At 41.2% G+C, this 21,868-nt stretch overlaps 1 protein-coding gene across 1 annotated transcript in view; it reads left to right on the plus strand.

Moving 5' to 3' along the window:
• Nucleotides 1–21,868, plus strand: part of LOC126413465 (sodium leak channel NALCN) — a 429,358-nt gene that overhangs the window by 104,734 nt on the left and 302,756 nt on the right. The window contains exon 7 of the mRNA XM_050083266.1: nucleotides 18,778–18,906. Within this exon, the coding sequence (XP_049939223.1) occupies nucleotides 18,778–18,906 (129 nt within the window). The remainder of the gene's footprint in view (nucleotides 1–18,777; nucleotides 18,907–21,868) is intronic.

Genomic DNA, 21,868 nt, shown 5'->3' on the forward strand with positions numbered 1-21,868 from the left:
GTAGAGACTGTGAGAAAATATATATCGGCCAAACAGGTCGAAATTTTGCAGTAAGGTACAAAGAACATACGTCAGGTACCTCACGAACAAAGTCTGTTTTTGGTCATCATATAACATTCAATAATCATGCTGAGGGGACAGTACAACAGAATTTATAGGTTCTTAATTATGCAAATAAAGGCTTACTTATGAATATCCTAGAAGAAATCGAGATATATGCTCATTTGAAAACCAAATCATCAATGCTGCTCAATGAACAATTAGATTTTCGCGAAAAATATTATTACGACCTTTTTGACGAAATTTTGTAATAAAAGCATCTACTCTTTTGTTTTTTAAAAATATAAGATTAGTTATACCCATGGCAAAAGCAATGTATGTAAAATATGCTGCATCAGCAGTCTCATCAGTTATTCAGATATACATAATGTGGAACGTACTATTGGCTGCTAACTTAATGCTATAAAGAACATTGCCATAAAAACTACAGTTAAAACAAGACGATTCTGCAGCATCCAACAAAGATGCAATTGTGGTGTAGGCGACTTGGTATAATCGATATATACCACAACGCCAAGGATTTTACATCTTTGATGTAACTGGCACTGTAATAATATTAAGGTTGTCCATAGAGGGCACAGCTATCACACATCGTAATTCACTGTTTTTATCCAAAATATAAATAAGTTGTAGAGACAACTATTATCTGTTAATCAGATATTTAAATGAATCAATTTTATGTTATTAGTGTATTTCCTACTTTTATACTTTGACGATGGCGTCATATTATGAACGCTGATTGGCAGTTATGAAGTAGTGTGACAGGAAGTAGGCGGAGCCTCTGCATATTTAAGCTCGTGCTCAGCACTCATAACCATCAGTTGACTGCACAGCAGCAAGGAGAGCTCCACCTACCAACCCAAGGGAGCCAATGGGTATAACTAATTTTATTTTATTTTGTTAAAAATAAAAAAAATAAAAAAAAATTTTTGACATCATTAGACTTTTTCATTCATTTAAAGATTGGTATCTAGTATTTCTTAAAATTTATTCACAGGTCTGATGATGGTTTTATAGAAAAAACCGAAACCGGTTACTCATTAAAACAGACATAACGTGATCAAGACTGAACTTTAATCTAAATATAATCTAGAGAAGGAACTACAGTGCAGTCTTCCTCTGTGAAACAGCTTTGGAAAAAGACATTTAGTATTTCGGCCTTTAGTCTGTCGTCCACTGTTTCAGTACCAATTTGGTCACAGAGTGTCTGGACATTTTGTTTTGATCCACCTACCGCTTTGACATAAGACCAAAATTTCTTAGGATTTTCTGCCAAGTCACTACATAGAACTTTACTTTCGAATTCATTGAACGCCTCTCACATAGCCCTCCTCACACTACATTTTGCTTCGCGTAATTTTTGTATGTCTGCAAGGCTTTGGCTATGTTTATGTTTGCTGTGAAGTTCCCTCTGCTTCCGCAGCAGATTTCTAACTCAGTTGTTGTACCACAGTGGCTCTTTTCCATCTCTTACGATCTTGCTTGGCATGTACTCATCTAACGCATATTGTACGTTGGTTTTGAACTTTGTCCACTGATCCTCAACACTATGTGTACTTGAGACAAAACTTTTGTGTTGAGCCGTCAGGTACTCTGTAATCTGCTTTTTGTCACTTTTGCTAAACAGAAAAATCTTCCTACCTTTTTTAATATTTCTATTTACAGCTGAAATCATCGATGCAGTAACTGCTTTATGATCACTGATTCCCTGTTCTGCATTAACTGTTTCAAATAGTTCGGGTCTGTTTATCACCAGAAGGTCTAATATGTTATCGCCATGAGTCGGTTCTCTGTTTAACTGCTCAAGGTAGTTTTCAGATAAAGCACTTAAAAAAATTTCACTGGATTCTTTGTCCCTGCCACCCATTATGAACGTTTGAGTCTCCCAGTCTATATCGGGCAAATTAAAATCTCCTCCCAGAACCATAACATGGTGGGGAAATCTACTCGAAATATTTTCCAAATTATCCTTCAGGTGCTCAGCCACCAGCACCTGATTGAACATATATCTGCGAGAGAGGAGGCTGTCATCAAGGCTAAGGGTGGGCCAACACCAAATTGAATTCCAGCATTGCCAATGGAGGGTGCAATGAACTTGTATTGTAAGTCATTTTCATTCAGGTGTCTGGATGCTTTTGATCACATAGTGTATATATGGAAGCATATTCCAACACATTTGAGTACAAAAATGAAACAAAACAAGGAACACAGAAAATAATTTTGCTTTTACATAATACATTTATTTTGCAGCAAATTAAAGGCAAAAATAAATAATTTATCTGGTGACCATTGTAGATGACAAAATGTTGAAACCATTTGTGCAGGTAGCTGAGCATCTTCTGAATGAATGGTGGCAAATTTCTTGAATTTTTCTGTTTGTTCTAGGTACTTTGAAAAGAATACATTTAACATATATCCCCAGTATCAGCTACCAATGCACCAATGCCTACCGAAGATTATTATATGTTGTAACTGCCAACTCCAAATCTTCTGATCTGTCAGGGGCCCTAATTGAGATGGTTGCCTTCACCAAAGCTCATGTCTCATCCTTCTGAGGTCAATGAGACACAAAGTTCGATTTGGTGGGATGTAACATAATGAAACATAATCTGATCCAGTCACTAATACCTGAACACCTTAGGAGTCTCTGTTGCTAAATACACTACCATTATCATAGGCCCTGACAGTGTGTGAAGATGGAACAGGCTTTAAGTGTAATTCTGTGACCTCAACCGACTAAACCTCGGGAAAAGGATTCATGGGTAAATTAGGTAATTAGATTAGATCTTTATTGGTCTAGGTAATCATGTAGTACACAAATTGGCATTCTGATGTTTGACTTTGCTGACAGAGTGCCAACCTCACCTCTGCTTGCAGTGCTTCATCACTATTAAAGTGAAGTCATAGAACGTGGTCTTTAAATTTTGCAAACAGATGAAAATCAGATGGGGCCTTGTCGTGACTCTGAGGAGGATGACTGATGAAAGTGAACCCAAGGTGCCAGATTGTTGCAGATATCACAGTGCATGCATGTGGTATGGCATTGTTAAGCTAAAAAAGGGGGTGCTCCATGTGTGGACGAACTCTTCAAATGAGTGCTTTCAGTTTTCTGAGGGTCTTGCGGTACCTTGCAAAGTTTATGGTGCCTTTAGGCATGAATTAGAAGTGCACTGCACCCTGAACATCCCAGAACACTGTGAACATGGATTTGCCTGCTGGTGACCTGCTCCTGAACTTTTTTGTCATCAGTGATCCTTTGTGGCAGAACTCCATTGATGCTCTCATGTTTTTGTGGTCTGTTTGGTGTCAGGAGTGAGCATTTGAGACATCTGCCATGCACACAGTTTTCTGTACCACAGTTCTGCAATACTGGACTGTACTCATCCTCAAGATATGCCGTACTTACCTGAGAGCTTTGTTATCCAACAATTTTCTTTGCTGAGTTCATCAAACCAATCCCAATGGATGTCATTGGTTACTTTATTTGGTCATCTACTAAGAACTCTGTCACACATGTTAAAGTTAGCACCATCACCACCATTTCCTTCATTACAGTCATGAACAGCACAATGTCAACATCATTGACATTGATACAATCGTACAATCATCACTGTACACAGCTTTCATTCTTCCATGCATTTCAATTGGAGGCACGTTTTCTGCAGTTAGAAACTCAATTACAGCGTACTGTTTCTCATGCAGCAACATAGTTACACACAACCATGTTGCATGCTACAATTCGGAGCCTTCTAGTGACAGTGGGTTGAAACTTGTGTCAGTGAAGCAGGAAAGTCAACATAGTAATATGCATCACATGTCATACCTCAATCGATGTTAAGGACAGAATTAAAAATTCAGAGGTATCATTTTTCAGGCACACCCTCATACAAGTGGGAAAAGAATATATCATGTAAAAGCAGAAAGAACACATACTGTAGAGGTAGATTTATATTTGCATTCCAGTAACATTTGCATGGTAAATCATTAAGGTACTTGGGGGCTAGTAACATAGTAACATCACCAAGTTAAAAACACAGATATTTAATGTACTACCTGAAGGAACTTGTGCAGGCTATAGAAGCAGTGATGAGTCAGACGGTGTGTGGCGGAGGGTACCCTGAGTACCTCTATCGGTTCTCCCTTCTATTTCAGTCTCGTATTGTTCGTGGAAAGAAGGATTGTCGGTACGCTTCTGTGTGGGCTCTAATCTCTCTGATTTTATCCTCATGGTCTCTTTGCGAGATACACATAGGAGGGAGCAATATACTGCTTGACTCTTCGGTGAAGGTATGTTCTCGAAACTTTAACAAAAGCCCGTACCAAGCTACTGAGTGTCTCTCCTGCAAAGTCTTCCACTGGAGTTTATCTATCATCTCCGTAACGCTTTCGCGATTACTAAATGATCCTGTAACGAAGCACGCTGCTCTTCGTTGGATCTTCTCTCTCGATTCTATCAACCATATCTGGTACAGATCCCACACTGCTGAGCAGTATTCAAGCAGTGGGCGAACAAGCGTACTGTAACCTACTTCCTTTGTTTACGGATTGCATTTCCTTAGGATTCTTCCAATGAATCTCAGTCTGGCATCTGCTTTACCAACGATCAACTTTATATGATCATTCCATTTTAAATCACTCCTAATGCGTACTCCCAGATAATTTATGGAATTAACTGCTTCCAGTTGCTGACCTGCTATTTTGTAGCTAAATGATAAGGGAACTATCTTTCTTGCCGTTCCCTGCACCATGCGTCAATTCGCTGCAGATCCTCCTGCATTTCACTACAATTTTCCGTTGTTACAACCTCTTGATACACCAAAGCATCATCTGCAAAAAGCCTCAGTGAACTTCCAATGTCATCCACAAGGTCATTTATGTATATTGTGAATAGCAACGGTCCTATGACACTCCCCTGCGGCACACCTGAAATCACTCTTACTTCGGAAGACTTCTCTCCATTGAGAATGACATGCTGTGTTCTGTTATCTAGGAACTCTTCAATCCAATCACACTATTAGTTGGATAGTCCATATGCTCTTACTTTGTTCATTAAACGACTGTGGAGAACTGTATCGAACGCCTTGCGGAAGTCAAGAAACATGGCGTCTACCTGTGAACCCGTGTCTGTGGCCCTCTGAGTCTCGTGTATGAATAGACCGAGCTGGGTTTCACATGACTGTCTTTTTCGAAACCCATGCTGATTCCTACAGAGTAGATTTCTAGTCTCCAGGAAAGTCATTATACTCGAACATAATACGTGTTCCAAAATTCTACAACTGATCGACGCTAGAGATATAGGTCTATAGTTCTGCACATCTGTTTGACGTCCCTTCGTGAAAAGGGGGATGACCTGTGCCCTTTTCCAATCCTTTGGAACGTTACGCTCTTCTAGAGACCTACGGTACACTGCTGCAAGAAGGGGGGCAAGTTCCTTCGCATACTCTGTGTAAAATCGAACTGGTATCCCATCAGGTCCAGCAGCCTTTCCTCTTTTGAGCGATTTTACTTGTTTCTCTATCCCTCTGTTGTCTATTTCGATATCTACCATTTTGTCATCTGTGTGACAATCTAGAGAAGGAACTACACAGTCTTCCTCTGTGAAACAGCTTTGGAAAAAGACATTTAGCATTTCGGCCTTTAGTCTGTCATCCACTGTTTCAGTACCAATTTGGTCACAGAGTGTCTGGACATTTTGTTTTGATCCACCTACCGCTTTGACATAAGACCAAAATTTCGTAGGAATACCTGTATATTATTAATTTCCTTTTTATTGCAATCAGAAGCTTATTTATACCTGACTCAGTAAGTCCCTAGTGTACTTTCATGAGAGTTCAGAGCCTTGGTGGAAATTTTTCATCTGTCTTGTGTTACAGTTCACACTGTAACACAGACAGGTTACACTTTATCAGAAATAAATACCTATTGTTGACTAAAAACATCATCAGTGTCTATATACGAGGGTCACTCATAAAGAAATGCACACTATTTTTTTTTTTTTTTTAAATCCATCTTTTATTCTACATGTTTGAAAGTTTTACAGTGTGTAGATACATCCTTTAGGAACAATATTTTCATTTCTCCACATAATTTCCATCCCTCTCAACTGCCTTACAACATCTTGGAACCAGCGCCTGTATACCAGTGCAGTACAATTCTGGACCAACCTGTTGGAGCCACTGTTTGGCAGCATGCACAAGGGAGTCATCATCTTCAAACCTTGTTCCATGAAGAGACTCTTTCAGTTTCCCAAAGAGATGATAGTCACATGGAGCCAGGTCAGGACTGTAACTCAGGTGTTTCAGTGTTGTCTATCCGAGTTTTGTGATCGCTTCCGTGGTTTTTTGGTTTACATGTGGCAACAGCAAAACATCCTACTTTTGCCGATGTGGTCGAACACAACTCAGTCAAGCTTGAAGTTTCTTCAGTGTCATCACATATGCATCAGAATTGATGGTACTTCCACTTGGCATGATGTCGACAAGCAAGAGTCCTTCAGAATCGAAAAACACCATAGCCATAAGTTTTCCAGTAGAAGGTGTGGTTTTGATTCCCCCCCCCCCCCCCCTCCCTCCGGGTGAGTTTGCATGATACCACTCCATTGATTGCCTCTTCATCTCTGGTGAAAAATGATGGAGCCATGTTTCATCACCTGTCACAATTCTGCCAAGAAATTCATCTCCACCATTCTCATACTGTTCCAAAAGTTCGCTGCATACTGTTTTTTTTGTTTCTTTGTGAGCCACTGTCAACATCCTGGGAACCCACCTGGCACAAACCTTTTTTAACACGAGCACTTTCAGTATTCTGCAAACACTTCCTTTCCCTATCCCAATGTAGCGTGACAATCGTTCACTGTGATGCATCTGTTAGTAGTCACCAATTCATTAACTCTCTGCACATAGTCTGGAGTGTGTGCAGCATGAGGCCTGCCACTGCCAGGACAATCGTCGATATTGCCATGCCCACTTTCATCACGTAACCTGCTTGCCCACCAACTAACTGTAGTGCGATCGACAGCAGCATCTCTATACACTTTTTTCAACCTCTTGTGGATGTTTCCCACTGTCTCGTTTTCACAGCACAGGAATTCTATGACAGCACATTGCTTCTGACGAACGTCAAGTGTAGCAGCCATCTTGAAGACATGCTATGACGGCGCCACTCACGGGAACAGGTTGACCTAAGTTTGAAAACAAGCAGGAAGGATGTATCTACACACTGTAAAACTTTCACACATGCAGAATGAAAACTATATTTTTACAAAAATGTGTGCATTTCTTTTGGAGTGACCCTCGTGTATTGACCTGCAGTGTGAAATATCCTGAGAGGCTTGAAGAGACCACTGCAGGAAATTCTGTTACAGATCCCACATATTAATCTCACTGCTTGTTTTTGAAACTTGAAAACTTTTGCAACCCCTGCAGCATTTTCTCAGAAGATTATACCATAGGAGAGTATAGAATGTAAATACAAAAAAATATGACAACAGCATTATTGCTCTGTTGGAAAGGTGAGAAATGGCGCTTTGTGCAAGTATGACTGAGCTAAATTTCTTGACCAGCTGATTGTTTGGTCTTTCCAAATTCACTGACTGTCCATCTGGTGGGTAACTAAGAATTTTCTATTAGGTTTAATTAGTTTTCTGATTGTTGCTATCCATTTCATGAACTTGAAGTTTTGTATTTTGACTGCATAATATCAGTTTTTGAAAAAAAATTAGGATTAGAATATGACTGTCCATCTGGTGGGACTGATGTAAATCATTTGTGTACTTCATTAGTGACTGTCAGCTTTGTATCCTTCATTGTGGCATTTGGTACCAGCAAACATGATTATTTTTGCTCTGTTATTAATTGTAATTGGTAGATCATTAATGCAGATCAAGAAAATCAGTGGCCTCAGAATTACAGCCTGTGGGACTCCATCTCTTACATTTCTTCAGTCAGATTTTATTGTTACACTTGCCTCTGAGGGAATATGGTATAGTTGTAGGTAAACAACTAGAATTCTCTCATATACAGATTTATTCACACTTAGCGTCTACACAGATACAAGTCCGGAGGCTAACTGCCGTTAGCGTCCAACATGCTCTCCAAAGCCCTCTCCTCGAAGACAGCACACTTACGCACAGAACAACTATCGATTTTTATGGCGCTCTACGCCACACCTCCATTAGGACTCTCTTTGTTTCCTGTTGTGTAGATAAGATTCTAACCAAGCCAAAGATTTGTTCTTCATGCTATAGTGTGGAAACCTTTTTAACAGTGTGTTATGATCTGCACAGTCAAATGCCTTAGCAAGATCACAAAAGATACCGATTTCTTTTGAAATTCAGTTCAACTAGAATTCCATCTGTTAGGCTTTCTCTGTGGAGAATCTACTATGAAAGCTGAACTGTCTAGTTGCAGTAACCCATTACATGTAGTGTGGCCATAAATCCTATCACACACTATTCTTTCAATACCTTTGAGATCTGGCAGCAGAGAGATGGGCCGACAATTGAATATTATGTTCTTCGCTCACTTTTGTGGATTGGCATCACTGTCACATGTTTTAGTCTATTTGGAAATACCCCAGTTTTCAGTTTTTCTTCTTTGAGACCAGCACCATAATATATGTCAGATAATGAAATGATTATTAGAAAGATGCATCAAGATAACTGTTTATAATAATTAATCTTTATTTATGACAGACTGTTTCAGCATATATCACCATTGTCAAGTATATCTAGGATGATGTGACATCCATATTATGTTGTGGATGAACTGTCAATGCTTTGATTAGAAGTAAATTATTGAAATATATTGAGAATAATGCTTTAATTATAGTTTTACAGTAGCTTGACATCAGATCATTCTAGACATACTTATCAATGCCAAGAAATGCTGAAACCGTCTGTTGTTAATAAAGATTAATTATTATAAGCAGCTTTTCTGGTGCATCTTCCTAATAAGCCCAGTTTTCATCAAATGGTTACACAAATGGCACAATATATGACTGATGAAGTCTCCACATGATTGTAAACTCCCACTTGGTACACTGTCACCTACAGAGGACTGAGACTTTTTAGGCAATTTTGTGATTTTTAAAATTTCTTTGGGAGTTATGTATTTGAAAGGGAACACTACATTTGTGATTTCCATGTGATTAAGTAGGTCTGTAGCTTCTGTAGGAGATTGCTTGTCATGGTTCCTCATTTTTCAGCTACAATGAGAAAAAATTTATCGAGATTTGAAGCTACAACATTTTGATTATTCAGGTCTGTACTATTATCAGAAGACTGTGGTAGCCCTGGTTGTCCTGATTTCCTTTTTCTATTTGTTTCACTTTTTATGGTACTCCATATGGTTAGTGCTTTACTGTTTGGCCTTATAAGTTTTTGTGCATAGTGCATGTGCTTGGCCTGTCTGATTACACATGTTAGACTTTTATATTATTTTTTGTAAAGTAATTTCACAGCTAGATTTGTACTAGTCCTGTTTCATATATTCCTCATTTTTATATATATATATATATATATATATATATATATATATATATATATATATATATATATATATATATATATATATAAAAAACAAAGATGAGGTGACTTACCGAACAAAAGCGCTGGCAGGTCGATAGACACACAAACAAACACAAACATACACACAAAATTCAAGCTTTCGCAACAAACTGTAGCCTCATCAGGAAAGAGGGAAGGAGAGGGGAAGACAAAAGGAAGTGGGTTTTAAAGGAGAGGGTAAGGAGTCATTCCAATCCCGGGAGCGGAAAGACTTACCTTAGGGGGAAAAAAGGACAGGTATACACTCGCACACACGCACATATCCATCCACACATACAGACACAAGCAGACATATATATATATATATATATATATATATATATATATATATATATATATATATATATATATATATATATATAGAGGAAAACATTCCACGTAGGAAATATATATCTAAAAACAAAGATGATATCAATATAATGGAAGGAAACATTCCACGTGGGAAAAATTATATATAAAAACAAAGATGAGGTGACTTACCGAACAAAAGCGCTGGCAGGTCGATAGACACACAAACAAACACAAACACACACACAAAATTCAAGCTTTCGCAACAAACTGTTGCCTCATCAGGAAAGAGGGAAGGAGAGGGGAAGACGAAAGGAAGTAGGTTTTAAAGGAGAGGGTAAGGAGTCATTCCAATCCCGGGAGCGGAAAGACTTACCTTAGGGGGAAAAAAGGACAGGTATACACTCGCACACACGCACATATCCATCCACACATACAGACACAAGCAGACATATTTAAAGACAAAGAGTTTGGGCAGAGATGTCAGTCGAGGCAGAAGTGTAGAGGCCAAGAAGTTGTTGAAAGACAGGTGAGGTATGAGTGGCGGCAACTTGAAATTAGCGGAGATTGAGGCCTGGCGGATGACGAGAAGAGAGGATATACTGAAGGGCAAGTTCCCATCTCCGGAGTTCGGATAGGTTGGTGTTGGTGGGAAGTATCCAGATAACCCGGACGGTGTAACACTGTGCCAAGATGTGCTGGCTGTGCACCAAGGCATGTTTAGCCACAGGGTGATCCTCATTACCAACAAACACTGTCTGCCTGTGTCCATTCATGCGAATGGACAGTTTGTTGCTGGTCATTCCCACATAGAATGCATCACAGTGTAGGCAGGTCAGTTGGTAAATCACGTGGGTGCTTTCACACGTGGCTCTGCCTCTGATCGTGTACACCTTCCGGGTTACAGGACTGGAGTAGGTGGTGGTGGGAGGGTGCATGGGACAGGTTTTGCATCGGGGGCGGTTACAAGGATAGGAGCCAGAGGGTAGGGAAGGTGGTTTGGGGATTTCATAGGGATGAACTAACAGGTTACGAAGGTTAGGTGGACGGCGGAAAGACACTCTTGGCGGAGTGGGGAGGATTTCATGAAGGATGGATCTCATTTCAGGGCAGGATTTGAGGAAGTCGTATCCCTGCTGGAGAGCCACATTCAGAGTCTGGTCCAGTCCCGGAAAGTATCCTGTCACAAGTGGGGCACTTTTGTGGTTCTTCTGTGGGGGATTCTGGGTTTGAGGGGACGAGGAAGTGGCTCTGGTTATTTGCTTCTGTACCAGGTCGGGAGGGTAGTTGCGGGATGCGAAAGCTGTTTTCAGGTTGTTGGTGTAATGATTCAAGGATTCCGGACTGGAGCAGATTCGTTTGCCACGAAGACCCAGGCTGTAGGGAAGGGACCGTTTGATGTGGAATGGGTGGCAGCTGTCATAATGGAGGTACTGTTGCTTGTTGGTGGGTTTGATGTGGACGGACGTGTGAAGTTGGCCATTGGACAGGTGGAGGTCAACGTCAAGGATCAACACCTTCAACCCATTACATGCAGTCTCCCATCCTTCATCAAGGACACCAACCACTTCCTTGAACGCCTGGGATCCTTACCCAATCTGTTACCCCCGGAAACCATCCTTGTAACCATTGATGCCACGTCCTTATACACAAATATTCCGCACGTCCAGGGCCTCGCTGCGATGGAGCATTTCCTTTCACGCCGATCACCTGCCACCCTACCTAAAACCTCTTTCCTCATCACCTTAGCCAGCTTCATCCTGACCCACAACTTCTTCACTTTTGAGGGCCGGACATACCAACAATTAAAGGGAACAGCCATGGGCACCAGGATGGCCCCCTCGTACGCCAACCTATTCATGGGTTGCTTAGAGGAAGCCTTCTTGGTTACCCAAGTCTGCCAACCCAAAGTTTGGTACAGATTTATTGATGACATCTTCATGATCTGGACTCACAGTGAAGAAGAACTCCAGAATTTCCTCTCCAACCTCAACTCCTTTGGTTCCATCAGTTTCACCTGGTCCTACTCCAAATCCCATGCCACTTTCCTTGACGTTGACCTCCACCTGTCCAATGGCCAACTTCACACGTCCGTCCACATCAAACCCACCAACAAGCAACAGTACCTCCATTATGACAGCTGCCACCCATTCCACATCAAACGGTCCCTTCCCTACAGCCTGGGTCTTCGTGGCAAACGAATCTGCTCCAGTCCGGAATCCCTGAATCATTACACCAACAACCTGAAAACAGCTTTCGCATCCCGCAACTACCCTCCCGACCTGGTACAGAAGCAAATAACCAGAGCCACTTCCTCGTCCCCTCATACCCAGAATCCCCCACAGAAGAACCACAAAAGTGCCCCACTTGTGACAGGATACTTTCCGGGACTGGACCAGACTCTGAATGTGGCTCTCCAGCAGGGATACGACTTCCTCAAATCCTGCCCTGAAATGAGATCCATCCTTCATGAAATCCTCCCCACTCCGCCAAGAGTGTCTTTCCGCCGTCCACCTAACCTTCGTAACCTGTTAGTTCATCCCTATGAAATCCCCAAACCACCTTCCCTACCCTCTGGCTCCTATCCTTGTAACCGCCCCCGATGCAAAACCTGTCCCATGCACCCTCCCACCACCACCTACTCCAGTCCTGTAACCCGGAAGGTGTACACGATCAGAGGCAGAGCCACGTGTGAAAGCACCCACGAGATTTACCAACTGACCTGCCTACACTGTGATGCCTTCTATGTGGGAATGACCAGCAACAAACTGTCCATTCGCATGAATGGACACAGGCAGACAGTGTTTGTTGGTAATGAGGATCACCCTGTGGCTAAACATGCCTTGGTGCACAGCCAGCACATCTTGGCACAGTGTTACACTGTCCGGGTTATCTGGATACTTCCCACCAACACCAACCTATCCGAACTCCGGAGATGGGAACTTGCCCTTCAGTATATCCTCTCTTCTCGTCATCCGCCAGGCCTCAATCTCCGCTAATTTCAAGTTGCCGCCACTCATACCTCACCTGTCTTTCAACAACTTCTTTGCCTCTACACTTCTGCCTCGACTGACATCTCTGCCCAACCTCTTTGTCTTTAAATATGTCTGCTTGTGTCTGTATGTGTGGATGGATATGTGCGTGTGTGCGAGTGTATACCTGTCCTTGTTTCCCCCTAAGATAAGTCTTTCCGCTCCCGGGATTGGAATGACTCCTTACCCTCTCCTTTAAAACCTACTTCCTTTCGTCTTCCCCTCTCCTTCCCTCTTTCCTGATGAGGCAACAGTTTGTTGCGAAAGCTTGAATTTTGTGTGTGTGTTTGTGTTTGTTTGTGTGTCTATCGCCCTGCCAGCGCTTTTGTTCGGTAAGTCACCTCATCTTTGTTTTTATATATAAAAACAAAGATGATGTGACTTACCAAATGAAAGTGCTGGCAGGTCGACAGACACACAAACAAACACAAACATACACACAAAATTCAAGCTTTCGCAACTAAACTGTTGCCTCATCAGGAAAGAGGGAAGGAGAGGGAAAGACGAAAGGATGTGGGTTTTAAGGGAGAGGGTAAGGAGTCATTCCAATCCCGGGAGCGGAAAGACCTCCCTTGGGGGGAAAAAAGGACGGGTATACACTCGCACACACACACATATCCATCCACACATATACAGACACAAGCAGACATATTTAAAGACAAAGAGTTTGGGCAGAGATGTCAGTCGAGGCAGAAGTGCAGAGGCAAAGATGTTGTTGAATGACAGCTGAGGTATGAGTGGCGGCAACTTGAAATTAGCGGAGATTGAGGCCTGGTGGATAATGGGAAGAGAGGATATATTGAAGAGCAAGTTCCCATCTCCGGAGTTCGGATAGGTTGGTGTTAGTGGGAAGTATCCAGATAACCTGGACGGTGTAACACTGTGCCAAGATGTGCTGGCCGTGCACCAAGGCATGTTTAGCCACAGGGTGATCCTCATTACCAACAAACACTGTCTGCCTGTGTCCATTCATGCGAATGGACAGTTTGTTGCTGGTCATTCCCACATAGAAGGCATCACAGTGTAGGCAGGTCAGTTGGTAGATCACGTGGGTGCTTTCACACGTGGCTCTGCCTTTGATCATGTACACCGTCCGGGTTACAGGACTGGAGTAGGTGGTGGTGGGAGGGTGCATGGGACAGGTTTTACACCGGGGGCGGTTACAAGGGTAGGAGCCAGAGGGTAGGGAAGGTGGTTTGGGGATTTCATAGGGATGAACTAAGAGGTTATGAAGGTTAGGTGGACGGCGGAAAGACACTCTTGGTTGAGTGGGGAGGATTTCATGAAGGATGGATCTCATTTCTGGGCAGGATTTGAGGAAGTCGTATCCCTGCTGGAGAACCACATTCAGAATCTGATCCAGTCCCAGAAAGTATCCTGTCACAAGTGGGGCACTTTTGTGGTTCTTCTGTGGGAGGTTCTGGGTTTGAGAGGATGAGGAAGTGGCTCTGGTTATTTGCTTCTGTACCAGGTCGGGAGGGTAGTTGCGGGATGCGAAAGCTGTTGTCGGGTTGCTGGTGTAATGCTTCAGGGATTCCGGACTGGAGCAGATTCGTTTGCCACGAAGACCTAGGCTGTAGGGAAGGGACCGTTTGATGTGGAATGGGTGGCAGCTGTCGTAATGGAAGTACTGCTGCTTGTTGGTGGGTTTGATGTGGACGGACGTGTGAAGCTGGCCATTGGACAGGTGGAGGTCAACATCAAGGAAAGTGGCATGGGATTTGGAGTAGGACCAGGTGAATCTGATGGAACCAAAGGAGTTGAGGTTGGAGAGGAAATTCTGGAGTTCTTCTTCACTGTGAGTCCAGATCATGAAGATGTCATCAATAAATCTGTACCAAACTTTTGGTTGGCAGGCCTGGGTAACCAAGAAGGCTTCCTCTAAGCGACCCATGAATAGGTTGGCGTACGAAGGGGCCACCCTGGTACCCATGTACCTTTAATGATCCTTTAATTGTTGGTATGTCTGGCCTTCAAAAGTGAAGAAGTTGTGGGTCAGGATGAAGCTGGCTAAGGTAATGAGGAAAGAGGTTTTAGGTAGGGTGGCAGGTGATCGGCGTGAAAGGAAGTGCTCCATCGCAGCGAGGCCCTGGACATGCAGGATATTTGTGTATAAGGAAGTGGCATCAATGATTACAAGGATGGTTTCTGGGGGTAACGGATTGGGTAAGGATTCCAGGCGTTCGAGAAAGTGGTTGGTGTCTTTGATGAAGGATGGGAGACTGCACGTAATGGGTTGAAGGTGTTGATCTACGTAGGCAGAGATACGTTCTGTGGGGGCTTGGTAACCAGCTACAATGGGGCGGCCAGGATGATTGGGTTTGTGAATTTTAGGAAGAAGGTAGAAGGTAGGGGTGCGGGGTGTCGGTGGGGTCAGGAAGTTGATGGAGTCAGGTGAAAGGTTTTGTAGGGGCCTAAGGTTCTGAGGATTCCTTGAAGCTCCGCCTGGACATCAGGAATGGGATTACCTTGGCAAACTTTGTATGTGGTGTTTTCTGAAAGCTGACGCAGTCCCTCAGCCACATACTCCCGACGATCAAGTACCACGGTCGTGGAACCCTTGTCCGCCGGAAGAATGATGATGGACCGGTCAGACTTCAGATCATGGATAGCCTGGGCTTCAGCAGTGGTGATGTTGGGAGTAGGATTAAGGTTTTTTAAGAAGGATTGAGAGGCAAGGCTGGAAGTCAGAAATTCCTGGAAGGTTTGGAGAGGGTGATTTTGAGGAAGAGGAGGTGGGTCCCGCTGTGACGGAGGACGGAACTGTTCCAGGCGAAAGCTTGAATTTTGTCATTTTTGTAATTTTCATCAGGCGATCGAGCCAGCAAATATACAATGTCACATTATTCTTCCTGTTCTTTATGTCATTGTATGGGCTTCTTGGAGTGCAATTCTTTGGTGAACTGAAGAATCATTGTGTGTTGAATTTTGTGTGTATGTGTGTATGTTTGTGTTTGTTTGTGTGTCTGTCGACCTGCCAGCACTTTCAATCATATATATATATATATATATATATATATATATATATATATATATATATATATATATATATATATATATATATATATAATTGAATATAATAGAGGGAAACATTCCACGTGGGAAAAATATATCTAAAAACACAGATGATGTGACTTACTGAACGAAAGTGCCGGCAGGTCGATAGACACACAAACAAACACAAACATACACACGAAATTCAAGCTTTCGCAAAAAACTGTTGCCTCATCAGGGAAGAGGGGAAACACAAAAGGATGTGGGTTTTAAGGGAGAGGGTAAGGAGTTATTCCAATCCCGGGAGCGGAAAGACTTACCTTAGGGGCAAAAAGGACGGGTATACACTCACGCGCACACACACACACACACATATCCATCCACACATATACAGACACAAGCAGACAGTCTTTAAATATGTCTGCTTGTGTCTGTATATGTGTGGATGAATATGTGTGTGTGTGTGCGAGTATATACCCGTCCTTTTTTCCCCCTAAGGTAAGTCTTTCCGCTCCCGGGATTGGAATGACTCCTTACCCTCTCCCTTAAAACCCACATCCTTTTGTCTTTCCCTCTCCTTCCCTCTTTCCTGATGAGGCAACAGTTTGTTGCAAAAGCTTGAATTTTGTGTGTATGTTTGTGTTCGTTTGTGTGTCTGTCGACATGCCAGCACTTTCATTTGGTTAGTCACATCATCTTTGTGTGTGTGTGTGTGTGTGTGTGTGTGTGTGTGTGTGTGTGTGTTTATATATATATATATATATATATATATATATATATATATATATATATATATATATATATATATAATGGAAGGAAACTCTCCACGTGGGAAAAATTATATATAAAAACAAAGATGAGGTGACTTACCGAACAAAAGCGCTGGCAGGTCGATAGACACACAAACAAACACAAACATACACACAAAATTCAAGCTTTCGCAACAAACTGTTGCCTCATCAGGAAAGAGGGAAGGAGAGGGGAAGACGAAAGGAAGTGGGTTTTAAGGGAGAGGGTAAGGAGTCATTCCAGTCCCGGGAGCGGAAAGATTTCCGCTCCCGGGATTGGAATGACTCCTTACCCTCTCCCTTAAAACCCACTTCCTTTCGTCTTCCCCTCTCCTTCCCTCTTTCCTGATGAGGCAACAGTTTGTTGCGAAAGCTTGAATTTTGTGTGTATGTTTGTGTTTGTTTGTGTGTCTATCGACCTGCCAGCGCTTTTGTTCGGTAAGTCACCTCATCTTTGTTTTTATATATATATATATATATATATATATATATATATATATATATATAGTTATAATAGAGGGAAACATTCCACGTAGGAAATATATATCTGTCTGCTTGTGTCTGTATATGTGTGGATGGATATGTGTGTGTGTGCGCGAGTGTATACCCGTCCTTTTTTCCCCCTAAGGTAAGTCTTTCCGCTCCCGGGATTGGAATGACTCCTTACCCTCTCCCTTAAAACCCACTTCCTTTCGTCTTCCCCTCTCCTTCCCTCTTTCCTGATGAGGCAACAGTTTGTTGCGAAAGCTTGAATTTTGTGTGTATGTTTGTGTTTGTTTGTGTGTCTGTCGACCTGCCAGCACTTTCATTTGGTAAGTCACATCATCTCATATATATATATATATATATATATATATATATATATATATATATATATATTTTCTTGGCACAAGGTATTTTAATCCTATCATTAACAAACCTTTCCTTCCACTAAAGGTTGGTTTCAATTTAACCTGTCTTTGTCAGAAGTGGGCTTCAATGTTTCAGAATTTGAGAATGAGTTGAATTTCTTATTTACTTTCTCTGCCTCATATTCTTTCTTCCATTGTTCCAGATGTAACTATTTCTAAACACACTAGAAGATCCAGTATTTGATGTTCTAACGCGTGTAACCTGGGTGTGACCATTTACTGCTTTTCTGCTGGCATGTTTTAAAGTTGTCATTTGACCACCATGGTCAGACAAATAATCTATTATGGCCTATGTTTTTACTTTACTTTAATCTGTGTGGTCCAGAAGCAGATTATCAGTAATGGTCTTACTGTGCTCATATACTCTTGTTGGGGGAGAGATCGTAGGGAGTAGCTTGAAAGTGGACAATAATGATTCCAGTCATTGATGACTGTTATTATTTATTAGGAAATAAATGTTAAAAATCACCAAATATTATAATCTTACTGTTATTCCTCTAAAGTTTTATAAGAACTGATTCCAGCTAAGAAAGGAAGTTCTGAATATTTCCCACAGGTGCCCTGTACACTGTTGTTACGACAACATTTCCAGTTCTTATTTTACAGCACACCAATTCAAAATGCTATACAACACAGAACTGAGTTACATCTATGATTTGTGAGCTAAGAGTAATGTAAATATAAATTGCCAGCCTAGCTTGTCTTATGTTGGTGGTACAATAGTACAAACCCATTTTATAACTATTTAAATTAACTGATTACTTTCTGTAGCTTCCAGGTGATGTTCAGTTAAGCAGAGCACATTAGCAATAGTTTCATCTGTGTCAACTGTTTCTTGAAGAAAAAGCAATCAGCTTTTCTTTTTTATTTAAAAGACTTCTTATACTTTGATGAAATATTACTAAGCAATGCAGATTATTTATTGCATTTCCGATGGATTCCTTAATATTACATTTGTCATTGATGAGTTTCATATAACAGGTGATAGGCTTTTAAAAATATGATTGACACATGGATGCTGATAGCTACAAATTATTGTAAGATGTGATGCTCCATTGTAATGACTGAAATGTTCTTATATTTGATATTTCTGCTCTTGTCACTGACTTTTACTCATATCTCTGTCATTTTTTCATCAGGCGATCGAGCCAGCAAATATACAATGTCACATTATTCTTCCTGTTCTTTATGTCATTGTATGGGCTTCTTGGAGTGCAATTCTTTGGTGAACTGAAGAATCATTGTGTGTTGAATGATACAGACCCAAAGTGAGTCTAAAATATTGGTTATAAGTAAATGCTTTACATTAGTTTTGTTTGCTTGAACCACAATTTGAGTAGAATAGTATAAATATCAGTTACACAATAAATCAGTCTAATCTAAAAGCCGTAAATTTAACTAAATACCTAGATATTACAATTAAAAACAACTTAAATTGGAAGGAACACATAGAAAATGTTGTGGGAAAGGCTAACCAAAGACTGCATTTTATTGGCAGAACACTTAAAAAATGTAACAGATCTACTAAGGAGACGGCCTACAATACACTTGTCCGTCCTTTTTTAGAATACTGCTGCACTGTGTGGGATCCTTACCAGATGGGACTGTCACAGTACATTGAAAAAGTTCAAAGAAGGGCAGCATGTTTTGTATTATCAGGAAATATGGGAGAGTGTGTCACAGAAATGATACAGAATTTGGCTGGACATCATTAAAAGAAAGGCATTTTTTGTTGCAATGGAATCTTCTCAAGAAATTCCAATCACCAACTTTCTCCTCCGAATGCGAAAATATTTTGTTGACACTGACCTACATAGGGAGAAATGATCACCACAATAAAATAGGGGAAATCAGAGATCGTACAGAAAGATATAGGTGTTTGCTCTTTCCACGCACTATAAGAGATTGGAATAATAGAGAATTGTGAAGATGGTTCAATGAACCCTCTACCAGGCACTTAAATGTGATTTACAGAGTATCCATGTAGATGTAGATGTAGATGTTCATTTGTGTTTCAAGTGCCAATTTATTTTATATAGTTTACGTTAGTTAAATCTTGTGTGTTATTGCAGTATATCTGTAGCAGCAATAAGAATTATGTATGCTAATGAATGTAATACTGAAAAATCAGCCAAGAAATTAATAAGATTAAATTGTAGACATTGCCATAAATACTGGTAGCTATGAAGCAAGACGTTCTAATTTAGCATATGTTTCACTGTAGTTTTCTTCTATCATTATCTTTTTAACATCTTTAAAAATTACTTTCTCGATCTGTATGTCCATGTAGTTGATACAAGGCAATTTAAATTAATTTCATCTATAATAGATTTCACTATTTCAAAATTGTATGATAAATATGAAGAAAAAGTTCATGAATTCTGTTAAAGTTTCTGTATTACGTGTAACTTAAATCAGTTGTGTACCCTTGAGTGATTGATGTTTATCAACACCAGACAGGCTGTAGGTTCAATTTTATCACCATTAAATGAATTGACAATTGCTATTACAAAGCTGTTATAGCTCAGATACACTATGCTAGCAGCAGTCTCAATAGACTTAATATCACTTTATAAAAGTAATACACTGTTCATCAGTATCCTTTGTATAAGCAATTCTGTCATTACTCTGAACAGAATATTATGAAACAGACAATAAGTTGCTAAGTCACTGGGAGTCGACATACTGGAAATTCCTGAGTGGAATACCATTAGCTTAGGGTGCAATCCCAAAATCAAAATTAAAGAGAGGTTTCCATAAACATTGCTTGCAAAATGTCACATAGCCATGTGAGATCAGCTCCTCTTCTAGCATTATGTTTAGCCAAGGGTGAATGATTTATTTCAACAGCTGCTCCAGAACCTATTTCATTGGAATCTTTTTCACTATAGATGTGTATTCAAGCTATAAAAAACAAATTTATTTGATTGCTCTCAAGAAAGTTCAGTTAACGATCATTGTTTCCAAGTCCAAATACAAGCACAGCCATTGTTGTTTGTAGTGTGAGCAAACAGTTCCAAAAGAGACATGTTAAAAACCAGCAGTGTAGCATAATCCGTCACAGTATTATTGCCATGGTAGTCCATAATACAAAACCAAAGTCACAGAAATATCAGTTATGATATATGATACTTGAAACAAACTGCCTATTGGCTTCTGTCTTGGGTTCTTCGGCCGACGTTCATCTAATGATTTCTCTGATGTTTCGCCACCACGAGTGGCTGGCATTGTCAAAGCTTCACCCTCCATTGCCGGTGGTAAACTGGAGGCGAGACTATATGTACCTGGCGCGCCAATGTCCGAGGGCTTCTCCGCGGTCATTTCCGGTGCGGTTCTCCTCTTGCTACCTGCGACGGTCGTTCGCTGCAGTACGGGCAGCCAGGATCCATTTACCTTAAGGCTTTCCTCTTTCTTGTTGAAACTGTTCATGTGTTTTTGGATTTCTACAGCTTCTCTGAACAAGCGCGTGTGATAGTGCTTCTCTACAGCCAGAACTTCCGTGTCGGCGAATTTTATTACGTGGTCCGTCTCATTCAGTGCATGCTCTGCCACGGCCAATTTCTCCACCTGCCCCAACCTGCAATGTCGCTTATGCTCTTTGATCCTGGTGTTAATTGATCGTCCAGTCATTCCGACATAAACTTTTCCGCATGTGCATGGTATACGGTATATTCCCGACATTGCAAGTGGGTCTCTTTTCTCCTTTGCCGATCTAAGACACTCTTTGATCTTCCTTGTCGGTTAGAAAATCGTCCACCTAAGGTGTGGTACAGGTACGTCGATGATACTTTCGTGGTGTGGAGCCATGGTGAAGAACAGCTCGGTGAAGAACAGCTCGGTGAATTCCTGAGACACTTGAACAGCCTCCATGCCAACATAACATTTACCATGGAAGTAGAAAAGGACAAGAAACTGCCATTTCTAGATGCTGGTCACAAGGGATGGCGAAAACCTGGGACACAGCGTGTATTGGAAACCGACACACATGGACCGATACCTACACAATCTGTCAAACCACCACCCGAGCCAGAAAAGAGGCATGTACGAATATGTGAGCCTCAACACCTCAAACGAGAAATGCAACACCTGGAAACTGTTCTGCGGAGCAATGGGTACTCCACAAATTACATTAGAAGTGTAAAAGAGCCAAACACTTGGCGAAGTAAGGAACCAGAAAAAGAAATGTCGGATACGGCCTTTCTGCCATACATTCCCAGAGTGACGGACAGA

This window comes from Schistocerca serialis, chromosome 1 (assembly GCF_023864345.2).
Source record: "Schistocerca serialis cubense isolate TAMUIC-IGC-003099 chromosome 1, iqSchSeri2.2, whole genome shotgun sequence".
Classification (NCBI taxonomy): Eukaryota; Metazoa; Arthropoda; class Insecta; order Orthoptera; family Acrididae; genus Schistocerca; species Schistocerca serialis.